The 18,008-nt window shown below is 42.9% G+C and overlaps 1 protein-coding gene across 2 annotated transcripts in view; it reads left to right on the top strand.

Moving 5' to 3' along the window:
• Positions 1-18,008, top strand: part of RGS6 (regulator of G-protein signaling 6) — an 833,734-nt gene that overhangs the window by 676,613 nt on the left and 139,113 nt on the right. For both annotated transcript variants that reach the window (XM_006865561.1, XM_006865562.1), the window contains exons 4-7: positions 3,703-3,809; positions 6,675-6,726; positions 10,271-10,335; positions 16,589-16,665. In XM_006865561.1, the coding sequence (XP_006865623.1) occupies positions 3,703-3,809; positions 6,675-6,726; positions 10,271-10,335; positions 16,589-16,665 (301 nt within the window). The remainder of the gene's footprint in view (positions 1-3,702; positions 3,810-6,674; positions 6,727-10,270; positions 10,336-16,588; positions 16,666-18,008) is intronic.

Below are 18,008 nucleotides of genomic sequence, written 5' to 3'. Positions count from 1 at the left end.
AAAGGTTTACAGTCTATAAAACCCTATACAGGGTAGCGTTATAAGTCAGAACCCGCTCGACAGCACACAACCATCACCACCACCACCACCCTCCTAAAGGAGTCCTGGTGTGGCGCTGTAGGATAAGCACTTAACTGCTAACCACAGGTAGGTGGTTCAAACCCACCAGCTGCTCCTAGGAAACCCTGTACCGGGTCGCTGTGAGTTGGAACTGGCTCAATCGCACTTAACAACAATAACAATCTTCTTAAAACCAGGTTTATAAATGTGAATTCCAAGATGTGGAATCACTGTAATTATGAACAAAATTAATTGATTTTCTCCACTGAATGTCTAACTTTAAATTTAAATCACCCTTTGAGGAAATGAGCAACCATTTAGAATGCCAAAGAGCCCAATACCATAAGGTGTGAAATGAGCTAAATTCTCGTTAGCCACCGCAATTAAAGATAAGTTGTAGCCCTGCCACAGAACAGCCTCCTAGCACCAGCTATTAAAATTAGATTGTCTGATCTACAATTAAGATGTTTAATTATTTGCCAAGACTCCTTCTGTTTTCTACTTCTGAAAGAAGTGAAGGAATTATTTTTTTTTTCTCTCTCTCTACTGTAATTGCGCATTTCAATTAGGAAAACCTTACCAGAGAAACAACAACAAAACCCAGGCTAATAAAACATTTTCCAAATCTGTCCTCCCTAAAGAAAATAGTAAAATTGATTTTCATAGCATAATTAGGAAATGTGGGCAGAAGGGGGTGCCCAGAAAAAATACTCTAGATCACTAAAGGTAATTATCCATGTGCGTTAGTTAATACTGTACTGAATTATTTTATGTGCCCCTTATCTGGTTTAGCTAAGTATTCTTGATGCTCAAAGGTCCTATTTATAAAGATCCACTCATGTAGTCTTATGTTCTTGGTGGACATTGGGGTAACTGGGCCTATTTGCCCCAAGTTCAATGATCCCCAACTGCTATGCTTATTAAAAATGTCTGATCTTCACCTGCCATTCTAAAGTTGGGGTCAGTATGTCAGTCTCAGGCATACATGTATTTTAACCTGATACTCATAGTCAACGCTTGACTATAAAACAATATCATTTGCAAAAGCCAGTTTGAAAAAAAATCAAAAAGTTGACATCTACTAGATTCTAACTTAAGGCAACCACATGTGTGTCAGAGTCCAACTGTGCTCCATGGGAATTTTGGTAAGTCATTTTTTTAGACCTCAATCACCAGGCCTCTCTTCTGAGGCACTTCTGGGTCCACTGGGTAGGCATTTTCATTTACTAGCTAAGCGCATTGACTGTTTGTTCTACCCGGGACATGCCGTTGTTGAGCGTGCATGCATTTTAACCCAAAACTCCTGTCTACTGTTGACTATGAAACAATATAATTTACATTCAGTTCAGTTAAATAAATTTGCCAGAAAAGCCGGTTTTTTTTGTTTTGTATTCCTCCCCCCCGCCCCCCGACTTAATTAGTGGATACATCTATGAGTCATGAAAAATCTGAATTCTAGTCAGGTTTAAATGCTAGCCCTTTTAAGGGGTGAAATCCAAAATCCACTACCCAGTATGTTATTCTTAAGCAGCCTGATAGATAGTCCAATTGCAAGAACTGGGCTGAGATGGTCTACCAGGTCTGTTAGGTTTGTTTAAGACCACTGTTCCTTTTGATTATGATGTTTTTCCTCACAGTGGTCTCCTCTCTTTCAAGAGCACTAGCTTCTTTGCCATTCTAAAATTACCATTGTTGTTTCTGACATTGTTATTGTGAAGTGCCATTGAGTCGATTCTGGCTCATTGCTACCCTGTATCGGGTTTCTGAAGGAACTCTGGTAGCATAGTGGTTACGAATTGGGCTGCTAATCTCACAGTCAACAGTTCGAAACTACCAGCTCTTCCATAGGAGAAAGATGAGGCTTTCTGCTCCCATAAAGATTTGCAGCCTCAGAAACCCTATGCAGGGTCGCTATGAGTCGGAACTGACTCGACGGCACAGAACAACAACATAGGGTTTCTGAGGAGCAGCTGATAGGTTTGAACTGCCAACCTTGTGTTCAGCAGTCCAGTGCATATCCTACAGCGCCACACCAGGACACCTATTTCTGATATGCATCTATTATTATTAGAAGTCCCTGGTTGGCACAAATGGTCAGGGACTCAACTATTAGCCAGAAGATTGGCAGTTTGAAAACACCTACAGGCTCCTCTGGAGATAGGCCTGTTGATCTGCCTCCAAAAGGTCACGACCTGGAAACATTAAGGAGCAGTTTCCTTCTGCGTCCATGGGGCCACCATGATTCTGAACCAATTTGGTGGCAAATAGCAATATCAACAATGATCTAGTATTATGACTAATATTTTTCTGAGCTTCCTCAACCAGCTAGTAATATAAGAACAAACTTCCAGAACCCTCTGGCCCTGGTAAGAAAAGGTGTGTAAGGCCTTAAGTGGTGAGGGCCAGGACTAGGTGATCCCCTGAGACCATCAAAATGTTGGACTTCAAGTAGGGCTGGTGATCTATTTCTGAAAAATAGCCCACTGGCTATCCCATGGGGCATAGTTCTAATCAGACACACATGTGCTCGCCATAAGTTGGAACCCAGTAGTAGGTGGCAACTTTTTTTTTTTAACTGGTTTTCACAAATGGTATTTTTTTCATAGTTGAAAATATTGAAAATCTGGTATTTTCTGATGCTTTTATGAAGTCTTCAAATAAAAGGAGTTATGAAGAGTTCACTAGCAAGGAATAGAAAGGTGGAGACAAGACCCTGGGAAGCCAGCCATGCCCAGCCATGCCCATTTTGCCATCCTTCTTTCTTTTCATCTGCCAAATTTCTAAGCAAAAGCATGTTTGCTCCAAGAATGAGGTGAGCGTTTTCACATCCAGATGAATGGCATGAAACCTGCCTCATGATTAGATTTCATTCTTCCTTTCCAAGGGAAAAGTGTCCTGGTGGCACACTGGTTAAAATCTTCAGCTGCTAACTGAAAGGTCAGCAGTTCGAACCCACCAGCCACTCCACAGGAGACAGATGTGGCAGTCTGCTTCCATAAAGATTTACAGCTTTGGAAACTCTATGGGGCAGTTCTACTGTGCCATAGAAGGTCACTATGAGTCAGAATCAACTTGAGGGCAATGAGTTTGCAGTTTTGGTCCCTGGAGAGGAAGCAGCAATCGATAGTGACACTTTCCTTTTTCCTGGAACGTGATTCTTGAAATGCATAAACTTTAAACAAGCTGGTCATCACTAAGCAAGTAAAACAACTCTCCATTCATTCTATGCCATCCACTGTAAGTGTATATTTCTTCCAAAGGATGGTGGGGTTCTTAGCAAGCAGAACATTTAGGTTCTACTCAGCCAGACAGGGTTGAAGAACAAATGGAAGTTGGGACTTGGGAACTACTGGGTGCAGTGAGGGCTGACCTTGCCCCAATGTCTGTGGGTGACTCTGAGTGCTCACCTTGTCCTCTTTGGGAGGCTTTGTACTTCTGGGATCTAGAGGAGCCCCAGACACATGAGGACCCTTCTCCAGTGCAATCATACATAGAGTTTTCTGACTGAGGCAATGACTTTGTTATTGACCATTTTGCACTTTGTTATTGACCGTTCTGCACACCTCCCAGTTTGCACTTCAGCTAAGTAACTCTGGATTGCAACAACTGCCTAATTATTTCTCCTGTGCCCTGTCCCTGCAGTTGAAGCAATACACGTGGGGAGCCTTATCGCAGCCCAAGGCTACATCTTTCCCATCTCAGACCACGTTCTCACCATGAAGGATGATGGTACCTTCTATCGCTTCCAGGTAGGCCTGCTCAGCTCTTCCTTCTCTAGACACTTTGCTTCTCACTAGCTTCTGATCTTACGTTAAAAACAGCCAAGGAGTATAAAATGGAACTACCTTTATCCCTCCCAATCACAGACTCCTGGCACGGTGCTGTAGAATCAGCAGTGGGCTGTGAACCACAAGGTCAGCAGTTCAAACCCACTAGCTGCTCTTGGAAACCCTATACAGGGTCTCTATGAGTTGGAACCAACTCAACGGCACTCAACAACAACAACAAGCATTAGGAAAGCCAAGTAAACGTTTGTCTGGACCATTTGTTGTCCCCACTTAGATCACAGTAAACGGCAGAGGACAAGGACCCAGCCCTCATAGAGAAGTACTATTTATTGCACACACATATGAGGGTAACTCAAAAAGTATTGCCTCAAAATTATAGAAATTTTATTAAACAAAAATTTCAGAATCTGAGGCTATTGTTTCTCAATGTAGCCTTCATCCAGGTCTACATTCCTCTGCAGAAAATGCTTTCATCTCTCTAACCCAAAGAATTTTGCACGCTTTGGTTCACACTATGTAAAAACAAGTTTGGGCATCTTTAAAGGACTCAAATTGTGTTCCTTTTACATGTTCTTTGAGAAGCTGGTATGGCAGTCCCTGGATCTATTTCTTGCTTCAACAGTGTTTGGATGGAACAGTCATGAGGATTGCCCACCTTCAGCCTCAGACCTTCTCTAACCTCCTCTTTAGGTGCAATCTCTTCTCCAGGAGAGTCTCCTTGGCCATTCTCTGTTACTGGGACCAGCTAAACACCGTTGTGTCTGAGTGTGTGTGTGTGTGTGTATGTGTGTATGTAATTAGCTCCAAATCTTCCACCAACCATGAGCTCTCAGATCCGTCAGAATGATTCCACCAAAGCAGAGGCAGTGTCCATCTGCATCTGCAGGCCTCATACACCTACCTCTCTCTGGGCTTCTAGTTCGATCACGACAATGTGGCCTTGGAAGGTGTGGGACACTTCTGCAAGTTGTCAAAGGAAAGGCTCAAGGGTGCCAGGTGTCTCTTGAAACTGCAAAACCAGCATGGTGGTCATGCTTTCATCCAGGTCACACAATAAGCTATCCCAAGATGAGTGGGGAAGAGCCCTGGATGCCCTGGAGAAAAACCTGAACCAGTCCCTTCTGAATCTGCACACCCTGGGTACTGCCCACACAGACCCACCACCTCTGTGACTTTCTGGAGAACCATTTCCTCATAAAGGGGGTGAAAATTCTCAAGGAAATGGGTGACCCCTTGACCAACCTCTGCCTCTTCTAGAGGCTCGCCTTTAAGCACGACTAGGAACCTGCAGAACCAGGCAACCTGTGAGGGGCCTTCAGTCTTCTCCTGCCCTCCTCAGGTCTTCTGCCTGAACCTCGCCCTCCAGCCACTGAGGTAGCATCTCCATCACCCTGGAGCCCCTCTTTATCCAAGTCATGGACCAAATGAAAACAAGAAAGCTTCCTTTGACTGCAAAATAAATAAATTTTTAAATGTTCCTCGAGTTTTGGGGATGCAAAGAAGTCTGAAGGGACAAGATCAGGGCTGCAAGGAGGATGGGATAAGGTTTCTCAACAAAATTCTCACAGGACAGCCCTGGTTACCCTTGAAGAATGAGCAGATACATTGTTATCATGAAAAAACTTCTGCAGCACCACTTTTCTGCCTTTTTTCTCGTCAGTGAAGTTTTCGATTTTCTTAAAACTTGTTCCCAATAAACCTGCATGATTGTCCTGTGTCCTTTGAGAAAATCTCACAATAGACCTTTGGAATTCCAGAAAACAGTCACTATAACCTTCTGAGCTGACCTCGCTGCCTTGAATTCATCTTTGAGATCTTCCTGCCCCTTCTTATAATATTTGATTCATCTGAAAACTGTTGCTTTATATGAGGCAACATTCCCATAAACTAGTTCTAAACCTTCAATGATTTAGGAACGGGTACGCCTGAGTTTTGTTAAAAATCTGGGATTAGCCCTGAACTCGAAATTATTTTTTTCTGTGACATCTTTTTCTTTGGAAGGTCCCCTACTAAATCACCTATTACTGAGAGAACTTGTCTGCAGTCATCCGCTGATAGCAGAGGGATTTTAAATGTGTCTTGTTTGGAATAAACCCAGGCATGTGTGAAGTGGGACCCTAGTAGCAACACTTTTTGATTTACCCTCATATTTTCTCATTGATGCTGAAGAACAAATCTCTGAAAGTAGCTATCACCCATTTTATAGATGAGGAACTGAGATGATAAGAGAATTAAAGAGGTACTCAGTAAAGGAACGAGGCAGTCTTAATTTGATTTGAATGTTGATTATCCTGATAGTAAGTGTCCCTTCCTAGAGTGGTGTTCTATTCAGGATAATATCATAACTCTTCCCACCCACTGTCCATTCCCTTAACCAGATACTGTGCTAAAAGGAATTGGGGAGGAAAATAAGAGGTTATGTCAAGGTCTAAACCAAAGGGTTTGGGACAGAGTTCTTCTGACAGGGTTGAAGGAAAAATAGAACTTGGGACTTGGTTAGTCAGTAAGCGGAATTATCCTGACTTCCATCAGTAGGCTTGTATTGTTTGTATTCCTTGAGGTTAAAAACAATTATTTGCCCTGCAAACCAGTTTTCTTAATTTAACATTTGTTTTTCTTACCTTGGATTTCATTCTTCATTTCCTACAGGAGTGTTGACTGGTCTCCATTGCATGAAAGAACGGGGAGGTTTGGTGTGTGGTGTCAGACAGGGAGATGGGGGGCAGACACTTGCATTGAGAAAGCTCCCTACTGGGTGCAGCGAGGGCATACCCTGTCCCACAGTCTGTGGGTGACTCTGAGCACTCACCTTGTCCTCTTTTCCAGGCTCCGTACTTCTGGCCCTCGAACTGCTGGGAACCTGAGAATACTGACTATGGTGAGAGGTGGTGCTGCGGCCCACACTAGAGTCGTCCCTAGGAGGGCAGAAGACAAGTGCTGGATGTGAAGGCAACCACAACACACAGCGGGGTGGCGGGCAGGGTGAAACTGTCTCAATGTATGGCCATGGAATAAACTCCCTGTTCCCACAATACAGAGCACACAGCAAGATATCACCCTTGGAAGGAAATGAGGACATTAAGGGTGGTTAGTAGACTCATTTAGAGTCATGGTGTGACACCGTAGGACAAGCACTGGACCACAAGGTTAATTTGAACCGCAAGGTAAGCGGTTCAAATTCACCAGCTGCTCCTCGGAAACCCTATATAAGGTTGCTATGCGTCAGAACCAACTTGATGGCACTTAGCAGCAACAATATGCTCATTTTGTGGGACCATGGAGAGATAAGATCCCACACTGACACTATGGGATAATAACTATCAATTGCTTCTCTGTGGGACACGGTTTCAGGGAGGGCTGGTTCAAGGGGCCACCTCCTCCTGACTTTCTGTTCTCACGGTCTTGATAAGATTTCTAAGAATTCATTGATATTTTTAATGGTTGGAAGTTGAGGGGAGAGAAAAACAGTTCGGGTAGGAGTGGATAGAAGTCACTCTGAACTAGGAAAATAAACCATTAGAGTGGGTGAAACTGGGACCTGAGTAAAAGCAGGGGTATATTATTCTTGCCAACTGTTCTCAGTGGACACTGCTTGTCTAATGGGCTATTCTCTGAAGAAGTTACATTATCCCTGTTTCAGACCAGAGACCTGAGACCCAGAGAGTCCACAGCCTAACACTCACCACACCATACTCTACTTGTTTAAATGTCCAGTAGACTGCGAGCCCTGTGAGGGCAGGGCCTGGCCCACAGTGCTCATTCTCATATCCCCAGTGCATGGTAGATGCCTGAGGCTTAGTTGACACTCAGTAAACATTTGTGGACAGTTCTTCATTAAAAGTGACCAAGAGTCACTCACTGGAAGTGGAAAGATTTGAACTCAGAATTTAGGTGGCTCCAAAGTCCATGTTCCTTTCACAGTCCCAAAGGCCTCTTTTCCTGGTGTCCTTGCCACTGTCTTAGCTGCTGTATCAGCCCAGTCTGTGAGACTGCCGTGCCTCCATATGCTCTTTGCGGTATTGTTTGGAACGGGAGGGAGGCTTACAGCGAGGGGAAAGGGAAAGGAGGTCAGAGGCTGACTGTGACACTTGGTGGTCACCTAAACCCACCCATATGATGGAGGGGAGCCAGCACTAGCTAGCAGCCCTGAGGGTGGACTGTGAGCAAGGTATTGTCTATTTGGTGTTGTCGTTAGGTACCATTAACCCAGTTCTGACTCATAGTGACCCTCAGCATAACAGAACGAAACACTGCCCAGTCCTGTGCCCTTCTCACTGTTGTTGCTATGTTTGTGCCCATTGCTGCTGCCACTGTGTCAATCCATCTTGTTGGGGTCTTCCCCCTTTTGCTGATCCTCCACTTTTCCAAGCAAGATGTCCTTCTCTAGGGACCTAACTGGTGGTGTTGTTGTTGAGTGCCATCGAGTCGATTCTGACCCATAGCGACCCTGTATAAGGTATCCAAGGAGCAGCTGGTGAGCTTGAACCTCCGACCTTTCAGTTCACATGACTTTACAGTCTGACACATTAGCCCACAGCACCACACCAACAGTCATTAGTGTTAGGTGCTGTCAAGTCGATTCCAACTCACAGCAACCCGCGCCGTAGTTCCCAAGGCGGTCAATCTGTACTGAAGCAAAACGCCCCATCATTCTTCAGCAGAGCTGCTGGTGGGTTTGAAACACCGGCCTTTTAATCAGCAGCCGAGCATTTTAACCATTGAGGCACCAGGGCCCTGAAGGCTCCTTTTTTGCCTGAAGATAAGGTACTTTGTTATGTTGTTCTCTTTCCAAGTCTGAGGACCACATTTATGCAAAAGGCAGGGCGCTCGGGCTGACTCCCAGCTGTCCGGCGCTTTACTGTGAGCTTGATTAGTGGATCTAGCAAGGCTTCCGGCTCCCAATGCATTTGGCCGCTCATAAAACAAGTGCTTCTGGGGCTGAAATCCAGCTCACGAAAGCCCAATACAGAATTTGAATAATTATAGCTCAGCCCCATGCAGCAGCCGTGTGCCCTTGTGAATGTGAAAACCAATATTTTTCCAGGCAAAAGAGAGGGCGGGGAGGATGTTTGGACCAGATAACTGGCTGGAAGTAAGAGTAAAACATTTATTTGAATATATAAACCCGTAAAGCTGAGTGTAAAAGGGTGTTATTGCATTCTCTCTCCGAGTTGTCTTCATTCATAATTCTAGTTGTGCAGCATGAACAGGGATAGAAATAACAGTTTATATCAAGCTACCATTCAAACAAAAATGGTTTTGAATTCCTGTGCCTCCATTTGTGGCAATTCAGAGAAATCAAGGTAGAGAATACAAAAGTACTCATCAGCATTTTCAAAGCAGCTTTGTCAGAAAATCAATCAGAATTTACTAAGAGGGAATTCAAGGAGCCCTGGTGGCACTATAGGGTAAGCAGTGGACTGCTAACTACAAGGTTGGCAGTTCAAACCCTCCAACTGCTCCACAGGAGAAAAATCAGGCTTTCTCCTCCTATCAAGATTTATAGCCTCAGAAACTCTGCACAGGGTCACTGAGTCGGAATTGACTTGAAGGCAATGGCTCTTAAGAGGAGGTTCAGGGGCAATGATGGTAGAAAGCTCATTTCTCATGCTGGAAACCCAGGTCTGAATCCTAGCCAATGCTGCCCCTGTGCAGCCACCTTACATTTGTCCATGGAGTCTTGCATGCTGCTGCAATGCTCAACAGATTTCAGCAGAGCTTCCAGAGTAAGACTACGAAAAAAGACCTGGTGATCAATTTTATTAAGCAGAAATGTGATCATGAAGATCCGATTTACGACTTTAAGGTGTCTGATCTTTCTTCTGAGTGCACCAGGATTAAATACAGGACTTTTTTTTTTCCTTTTCTTTTTTCTATTTCGGGCTTTTGATGTCTTTTTCATTCTTCATATTAGCCTAATTTTATTTTAAAGCAGCTATTAGATTATTTAGTAGTATTATTATTTATCACCATGCCATTTACATTTTGCCATGTTTATCACCTTACATTATTCACCTTCTTGTTTCTTTTCTTTTCTTTTTTAGCATCATTTTATTTATTTATTTTGAGGCAAGTAGAATGTCATCTGTAACCAACACCATTTTATTTATTTACTTGTTTATTGCCTTCCCCTTTGCCTAAGTTAATATGTATCTACCATTTAGTTAGTGATTTACCCTCCCACCCCTGGTAACTATCAAAGAGCATTTCTGTTCGTGTTAAAGCCTTTTACTGACTTTCAAATAAAAGCTTCTACATAAGAACATAATTTTCATAGCACAGTGTTGAGCACAGAGTTGGTATTGGCTGGCTGGCTGGCTGGATGGATGGATGGATGGCTGGATGGAGGGATGGATGGATAGATTTATGATTCCACTACACTGCTGTTTTTGTACATATTATCATTTCTCTTCTTCCCTCAGCCATCTATCTCTGTAAGAGGACAATGCAGAACAAAGCAAGGCTGGAATTAGCAGATTATGAAGCAGTAAGTATGATGATTTCCCAGGCTAAGTGTGGGAAGTGGGTAAACACATGTATCTGTATTTCTGTTTAAGTTTGTATTTTTCCTTTCCTTCAAGCCCTTGCAGACAATGACAGAGATGTCTTTCTGCTTTTGTCCCTTTTTTCTCAGCATCTTAGCATCACAGTAAATTTGCATCTTGATATAAAGAATTCTCAAATGCAACCATAAGAAAACAAAAATGGGCAAATGGACTCTCTTCACCAAAGAAGACACGTTGTTATTGTTGTTAGGTGCTGTTCCAACCCAAGTTGACTCCAACCCCTAGTGGCCCTGTGTACACCAGAATGAACCACTGCCCGGTTCTGCACCCCACACTCTCCTCATAATTGTTGTTATGCTTGAGCCTACAGTTGTTGCTCCTGTGCCAATCCGTCTCATTTGAGGACTTCCTCTTTTTCACTGTCCTTCTCCAGGACTTGTCCCTCCTGATAATATGTCTGAAGTATGAGAGACAAAGTTTCACCAGCCTGACTTCTAAGGAGCACTCTGGCTGTATTTTGTTCAACACAGTTTTATTTGTTCTTCTAGCAGTCCATGGTACTTTTGATCTCCTTCTACAACACACATAGTCCAAATTTCACATGCATACAATGCCACTGAAAACACCATGGTTTCTGTCAAACACACCTAGTCCTCAACCTGACATCTTTGTGCTTAAACACTTTAAAGCAGTCTTGTGCAGCAAATTTACTCAATGTAATAATACATCATTTGAGTTCTTGACTGCTGCTTCCATGAGTGTTGATAGTGGAGCCAAGCAAAATTAAGTATTTAACAACATCAATCTTTTCTCCATTAATCACGATGTTATTTACTGGTCTAGTTATAAAGATTTTTAATTTTCTTTTAATTGAGGTGCAGCCCACACTGATCTTCGTCAGTAAGTATTTTAGCCCTGTTCGCTCTCAGCAAGCAAGATTGTATCATCAGCAGGTTGTTAGTCTTCCTCCAGGTTGGATGCTTCTTCTTCATATAATCCAGCTTGCTCAGTATACAGATTGAATAGTATGATGAAAGAATACAACTCTGGTGCACACTTTTTCTGATTTTAAAACATTCAGTGTTCTCTTGTTCTGTTTGAATGACTGCCTCTTGGTCTATGTACAGGTTCCTTATAAATACAATTAAGTACTCATTCTTCACAATGTTATCCACAGCTTATCTTTATCCGCACAGTTGGAAACCTTTTCATAGTCAATAAATCACAAGTAAACATCTTTCTGGTATTCTCTGCTTTTAGCCAAGATCCATCTAATGTCAACAATGATATCCCTCATTCCACATCTTCGTCTGAATCCAGTTTGAACCTCTGGCAATTCTCTGTCAGTGTACTGCTGTAGCTATTTTTGAATTGTCATTAGCAAAATTTTATTTGCATGTAATATTAATGATATTGTCCAATGATTTCAATATTCCATTGGGTCACCTCTCTTTGGAATGGCCACAAATATGGATCTCTTCCAACCAGTTGGTCACTTGGTATCTTCCAAATTTCTTGACATCGATGAGTGAGTGCCTCCAGTGTTGCATCAGTTTGTTGAAATATTTCAGCTTGTATCCCATCAATTCCTGGAGCCTTGTTCTCAGCCTTCAGTGTTCTTTGGTTCCTGCAGAACCATTGGATCTTGATCATATGCTACCTCTTGAAATGGCTTTCAGTGGCTAAACATTCCAGAAGCGGATTGCCTCTCCTTCTTCTTTGTCTGTCTTAGTCTGGAAGCTCAGCTGAAACTTGTTCATCATGGGTGACCCTGCTGTTATTTAAAGCTTCCTGCATCACAGCAACATGAAAGCCACCACAGTACGACAAGCTGGATGTTTGGTGGTGGCGGTGGTTAAGTGCCATGGAGTCAGTTCTGACCTATAGCGACCCTGCACAGGGTTTCCGAGGCTATAAATCTTTACGGGAGCAGAAAGCCTCATCTTTCTCCTGCAGAACGGCTGGTAGTTTCAAACTGCTGACCTTGAGGTTTGCAGCCCGATTTGTAACCACTACACTACCAGAGCTTCCTAGATGAGTGGTGGTTGTTGTTGTTGTTAAGTGCCATGGAGTCAGTTCCGACCCATAGCCACCCTGAACAGGGTTTCTGAGGCTGTAATTTTATGGGAGCAGAAAGCCTCATCTTTCTCCCATGGAGCAGCTGGTAGTTTCAAACTGCTGACCTTGCAGTTCACAGCCCAATTCATAACCACTACGCTACCAGAGCTCCTTTAGATGCAATTTAATTCATGTGTTGAAAGGCAGAGAACTATCCACCCAAAACAAAAAAATCAAATTTACTATGCGATCATTTTAAAGATAAAATTAAATATTGCACCTTTATGCCCACTTACCTATTCTGGGCAGCAGAGGTCGGATCTAGTAGTGTCTTAGTTAGCAAGGGTTGCTGTAGCAGATATATCACAAGAGGGGCGACTGTAAAGAGCAGACATTTGTTTTCTCACAGTTCCGGAGGCAAAAAGTCCAGATCATGATCTTGGCCATGTGAGTCTTTCCTAGTTGGTAGCTGTGGGCATCCCTTTGTCCCCTTGCCTAGCCTATAGGTGATCCTCATGTGGCATTCCCCCTCACCCCCCACCCCCATTTGTGTGTGCCTCTGGGTCTAGTCTGCTCTTCTTCTAACTCGGCAGTGAGGCAGTGATTAGATTTAGAATCCACCCTTCCTGGTGATGGTGTAATTAACATAACCAAGAAAATCTTATTTCCAAATAGGATTACTTCCACAAGGATAGGGATTAGGATTCCAACGTATATTTTGTGGGGATACAATTTAATCCAGAAGATAAACTGTGTGTCATATGAGACATGCACTTTCCAGCTATTTTACCCGACTCTCCCACCTTCCTTCACAAAAGGTGACTCCTTGGGAAAAAGTAGAAGTCCCACACTCTTATCCATTCCCAATGAACAGATTCAGAAACCAAGGCACTGAGAACTTTAAAACTCACAGAGATTTAAAAAAATTTTTAACTTTTAGCCCAGAATCTTTCCTACCCAACTGTAGATGGGTCACAAGGAATGCTGGAGATTGGCTAAATTTACAGGGGCCTTCCTCTTCCTTCTTTCCACCCCTGCAGTGAAGGTGCTGCTGAGCAGTGAAATGGCAGAGGGTCTGCAGCTATGGGAGGAGAGGCAATATTCAGGGCTGTCAAGAATCCCATCTTTGGACTTGTTAGTGGTGAGGAGTCCCTGTGTGGCTCTGTGGGTTAATGCGCTGGACTGCAAAGTCGGTTTGAACCACAAGGTTAGTGGTCCAAGCTTACCAGCTGCTCCTTGGAAACCCTATACAGGGTCACTATGGGTCAGAACCGACTCTACAGCACATAACAATTACACAACAAGTTGTAACTAAAGGTGCCCTGGTAGCTCCGAGGCACATTGAACATAAATTGATGAGACTGTAAAGGTAGAAGTTTTCTAATTAAAAAGGGGAAGTAGTTAATCTTAAAGTCCAAGAACAGAGGATCCCAGGACCATCACAGGAGAAGAGCATGAGTGGAATTTGGAACTCTATCCAGAGAAGCGGTGACACCAGAGATGGAGGCAGAGATGAAGACATGGAGAGAGGGAGTAGCTGAGGACGCTAGACTCAGGGAAAGACAGGGACTGAGTGCTGGTGGCCAGGAGGCAGGCTTGTAGAATGTGCCCTTTGGTTGTTTAAATTATTATATATTCCTGAGTGTTTTTGTGTACATCCCCCCCAAAAAAACCAAAACAAAATAAAACAGAGGGAATAGAAGCAAATACTGTTGAATGATGATGCACAGAGGAGATTGTAATCATTGCAATGAAATGATGAGTGTAAAACTGATGTTCCCCCATGTAAACTACTCACTCAGTTCACAATAAAAACTTAAAAAAGAAAAAAAAAAACATAAATTGGTGAAGCCTTATGAACTTCCCAAGCAAATCCTAGGATGATGGTTCTGTAGCTCTGAGCATCCTAGGTACACAGTCCCTGCTCCAAAAGCCACCCTCTTTAGAAGACTTGTGTGCTCTTTTTTCACCCAATACAAAGAATTACTATGTCACCTCCCTTTCATTATCAACAGGCAAGACCTGCATTGCAAAAACCCAGGGTCCCTCTAGCCTATGTTTCTCTTCTCTATGTTTTCTATTTAGAATAAACCCTACCTAGAAACAAGACAGTATCAGCTCCTTCGTTGTCAGGTGCCATCGAGTCGGAACTGACTCATAGCGACCCCATGCACAGCTCCTAGTATACTTTATATGGTTTTCTGTTCTCTGGCTAAATAATGTTCTACTCTGGTACATGTAACGAATACAGTGTTAAGGTGTTCTTTCAGGTTAAAGCTCTGCATAAAGTGCTTAGAAACGTAAAAGTTTTTTGGTCTCAAAATGCAATCATTTGTTTAATTAAAAATTTTAAAAATTATTTTCTTTATAAAAACAAAAATTCAAACAACAAAAGAAGGAGAGAAAATAACCTGAAATCTTTTCCCCACAGAGGAAATCATGAAGCTTTATCTGAGTATACACTTTTTTTCATTACAAAAAAAAATGGAATCATACCAAAAACATTTTGCATAAGCTGCTTCTTTCCCTAGTTATACAGTATAGGGCAAATAGAGCAAATATTGAAGTTGTCAAGGATTTAATTTTACTTGGATTCACAATCAGTGCTCGTGGAAGCAGCAGTCAAGAAATGAAACAATGTAGTGCACTAGGAAAATCTGCTGCAAAAGACCTCTTTAAAACGTTAAAAAGTGAAAATGTTTCTTTGAAGATGGACCCAAGCCTTTTTTTTTTTTTTTAACTTGTCTCATTTGCACGTGAAAGCTGCACAATGAATAAGGAAAACCAAAGAGCAATTGATGCACTTGAATTATGGTGATGGCAAAGAACATTGAATCTGTCTTGGAAGCAGTACAGCCAGAATGCTCCTTAGGAGGACAGTGAGACTTCACCTCACATACTTTGGATGTGTTATGAGAAGGGAGCAGGAGAAAGACATCATACTTGGTAACTAGAGAGAGGGGTCTGTAAGAAGAGGAAGACCCACAATGAGATAGCTTGATACCATTGCTAAAGCAATGGGCCGAAACAGAGCAATGATTGAGGATGGCGGAGGACCAGGCTGTGTTTCCCTTTGTTGTATGTGGTGTCATTATGAGTCAGAACTGATTCCACAGCACCTACCAACAACAACAATATTGTAGGAATCTCGAGAACCTTTCTATGTCAGTGACAATAACCTCTACTATCATTTTTAACAAAAGCCTAGTATTCCATGGTATGACTATCTCATAATTTATATGACTACTTTCTGAATGGCTCTTAGGGATCATCAGTTGTGCTGTGAACAGTGGAGGAATCAAGGGACCAAACCTAGGTAGTAACCGTGAGTTCATGTGTGGTGTTCTTTCACTGAAACTCCTTTTATATTAATAGTCCCCCTTAGCAACAACAACAATGAGGGTAATCAGTTAGGTGTTGACACGAACTCTTTGGAAATACATAGCAGACTGTGGACTCTGGCTTTGTACTTCATCAGAATTAGGTGGATCATTAGGGGATCTGTCAAAATGTCCTCCTGATAATATCATTGCTTATTACGAGGTAAGTCTACAGACTCCATGAAAACACTTCTCTCCTCTCTAAAGCCAACTCTGGTTACCTTTTCCTTCTCTCTGTTCTTCTGGAGTTTTGTTTCATGGGCACCATAAGCATAGACTATTCCTTCTGTCCCTTTTGCAATCATGCTTTCAGAAGACACTGAAGACAAATCTTCCTGGTCCTCCATGTGGAGACCTTCCCAGCTGCCATGTGGAAGATGAGTCCTGAGAATGCTTTCCCTAGTCTTGCTTTTTGAGATGCCCCACAGATGCAAAGCCTCCCTCACTCCTTCTCCAAAGCCTGTGTGAAATGGTCACACGTCACTCGCCCTCTTTTCAGTGGCATTTATAACAGGTGCTGTGTGATTTGTTTTCTTGTAAAATGGACCAGAAGCCAGGAATCAGGTGAGCCCATGAGATTCCAGATGTAATAGGCATGGAAATGGATATTAATAGTTCAACTTTGTGCAGCAAAGTTAAATCATCAGGCTCATATCCAGTGGATTTCAAGTCGGTACTTCTGTTTGGCTGAGAGTAACCAAAATAGACGGCTGCCTTGTACCAGGCGTAGGCATCTGCATCGATGTGCTGACTTACAATGATTAATGCTTTCTCCTTGATTCTCCTTTCTCATTAGGAAAACTTAGCAAGACTCCAGCGGGCCTTTGCAAGAAAGTGGGAATTCATCTTCATGCAAGCGGAAGCACAAGTGAAGTAGGTGAACTTAACAGAGACCTTTGCAGAGAGAAAAAGACTCTCGGAAATTTGGAGGTGGCGTGGGGAGTGAGCTTGCCAAATGGGATTTCCCTTCCCGTCTGTCAGCTGTCATTTGTCACTCTCAACTCTTATAAGAGCAACTGAGTAGAAATAAAGATCAGGAGAGATGCTTTGTCTTTGTGACTGCAGCCACTCTAAAGCATTTCAGAAGTGTTGGCTGCGGTGGGCAATGGAAATCCTCGTAAATATACAGCTCCAGCTCTAAGAAGCTGGACCTGTTTCCAAAAAGATTTCCAATTACTCTTCTATACTTAGAGGCTAACAGTACTGAACCCACTTTACCTGGTAGTCTGGGGTTTTCCCTTCATAGAAAAGCATCTTGGAGCTTGTGAGAGGTCACCAAATAGTCCTTTGCTTTCCAGGACAGAGGTTTAGAACTGATTAAAAGAGAGAGAGAGAGAGAGAGAGAGAGAAGTCAGATAAATGGAGTCCAAAATATCAGTTTATGACTAATAATAATGCTATAGAGCATGACTTTTTATCTGTGGTCACAGCTCTTTACCTGAAATTGAACTTGTCCATCATGGGAGTTCTGGTGTGATGCTGTAGGATAAGCACTAGACTGCAAGGTCAGTTTGATTAGCAAGGTCAGCCGCTACCTTAAAACCCTGTACAGTGTCACTATGAGTCAGAACCGACTCAAAGGCACTTAATAATATCATCATCAGTCTTGCTCACCAACAGGGCAGAGTTGATGCCATGAGTATTCTGCATCATGAGGACAAGCTGATCCAGATGGGAGTCCAGAAGGGACTGACCTGAGCATCCTCCATTTATTCTTTCATATCTGCCCGTCAGTTAAACTCTCCTCAAACTCTTCATTCCCTGGAGTCAAAGAAATGAAAGAGGGAAGAAAGTTGCAAGTATTCTTCCCATATTTTATATGTTTCCCTCTCAGGGAGTATAGTGGAAACTCCTTCTCCAAGGCAACATGAAGAGTGGGGATCATATGCTTCCCCTACCCCACCCCAAACTGCCTGATCGTCAACCAGATCATTTTAGAGCTGGAAATGGCAGTGCCAGGGGCAAGTTCTCCTTTGTCCTACCCAGAAATGGTCGCTGAGTGAACAAGTGTTAACAAGAGAAGTGGGACAGGACGGGGTGGAAGCTGGGAGGATGAAAGCACCTTTCCCTGGGACACCACTTGGATTTGTATAGACCTAAGGGAGCTCTGGTAGCGTAGTGGTTACAAATCAGGCTGTGAACCGCAAGGTCAGCAGTTCGAAACTACCAGCTGTTCTGTGGGAGAAAGATGAGGCTTTCTGCTCCTGTAAAGATTT

This window comes from Chrysochloris asiatica, unplaced genomic scaffold, assembly GCF_000296735.1.
Source record: "Chrysochloris asiatica unplaced genomic scaffold, ChrAsi1.0 scaffold00079, whole genome shotgun sequence".
Classification (NCBI taxonomy): Eukaryota; Metazoa; Chordata; class Mammalia; order Afrosoricida; family Chrysochloridae; genus Chrysochloris; species Chrysochloris asiatica.
This window is presented reverse-complemented; position numbering and strand designations above follow the sequence as displayed.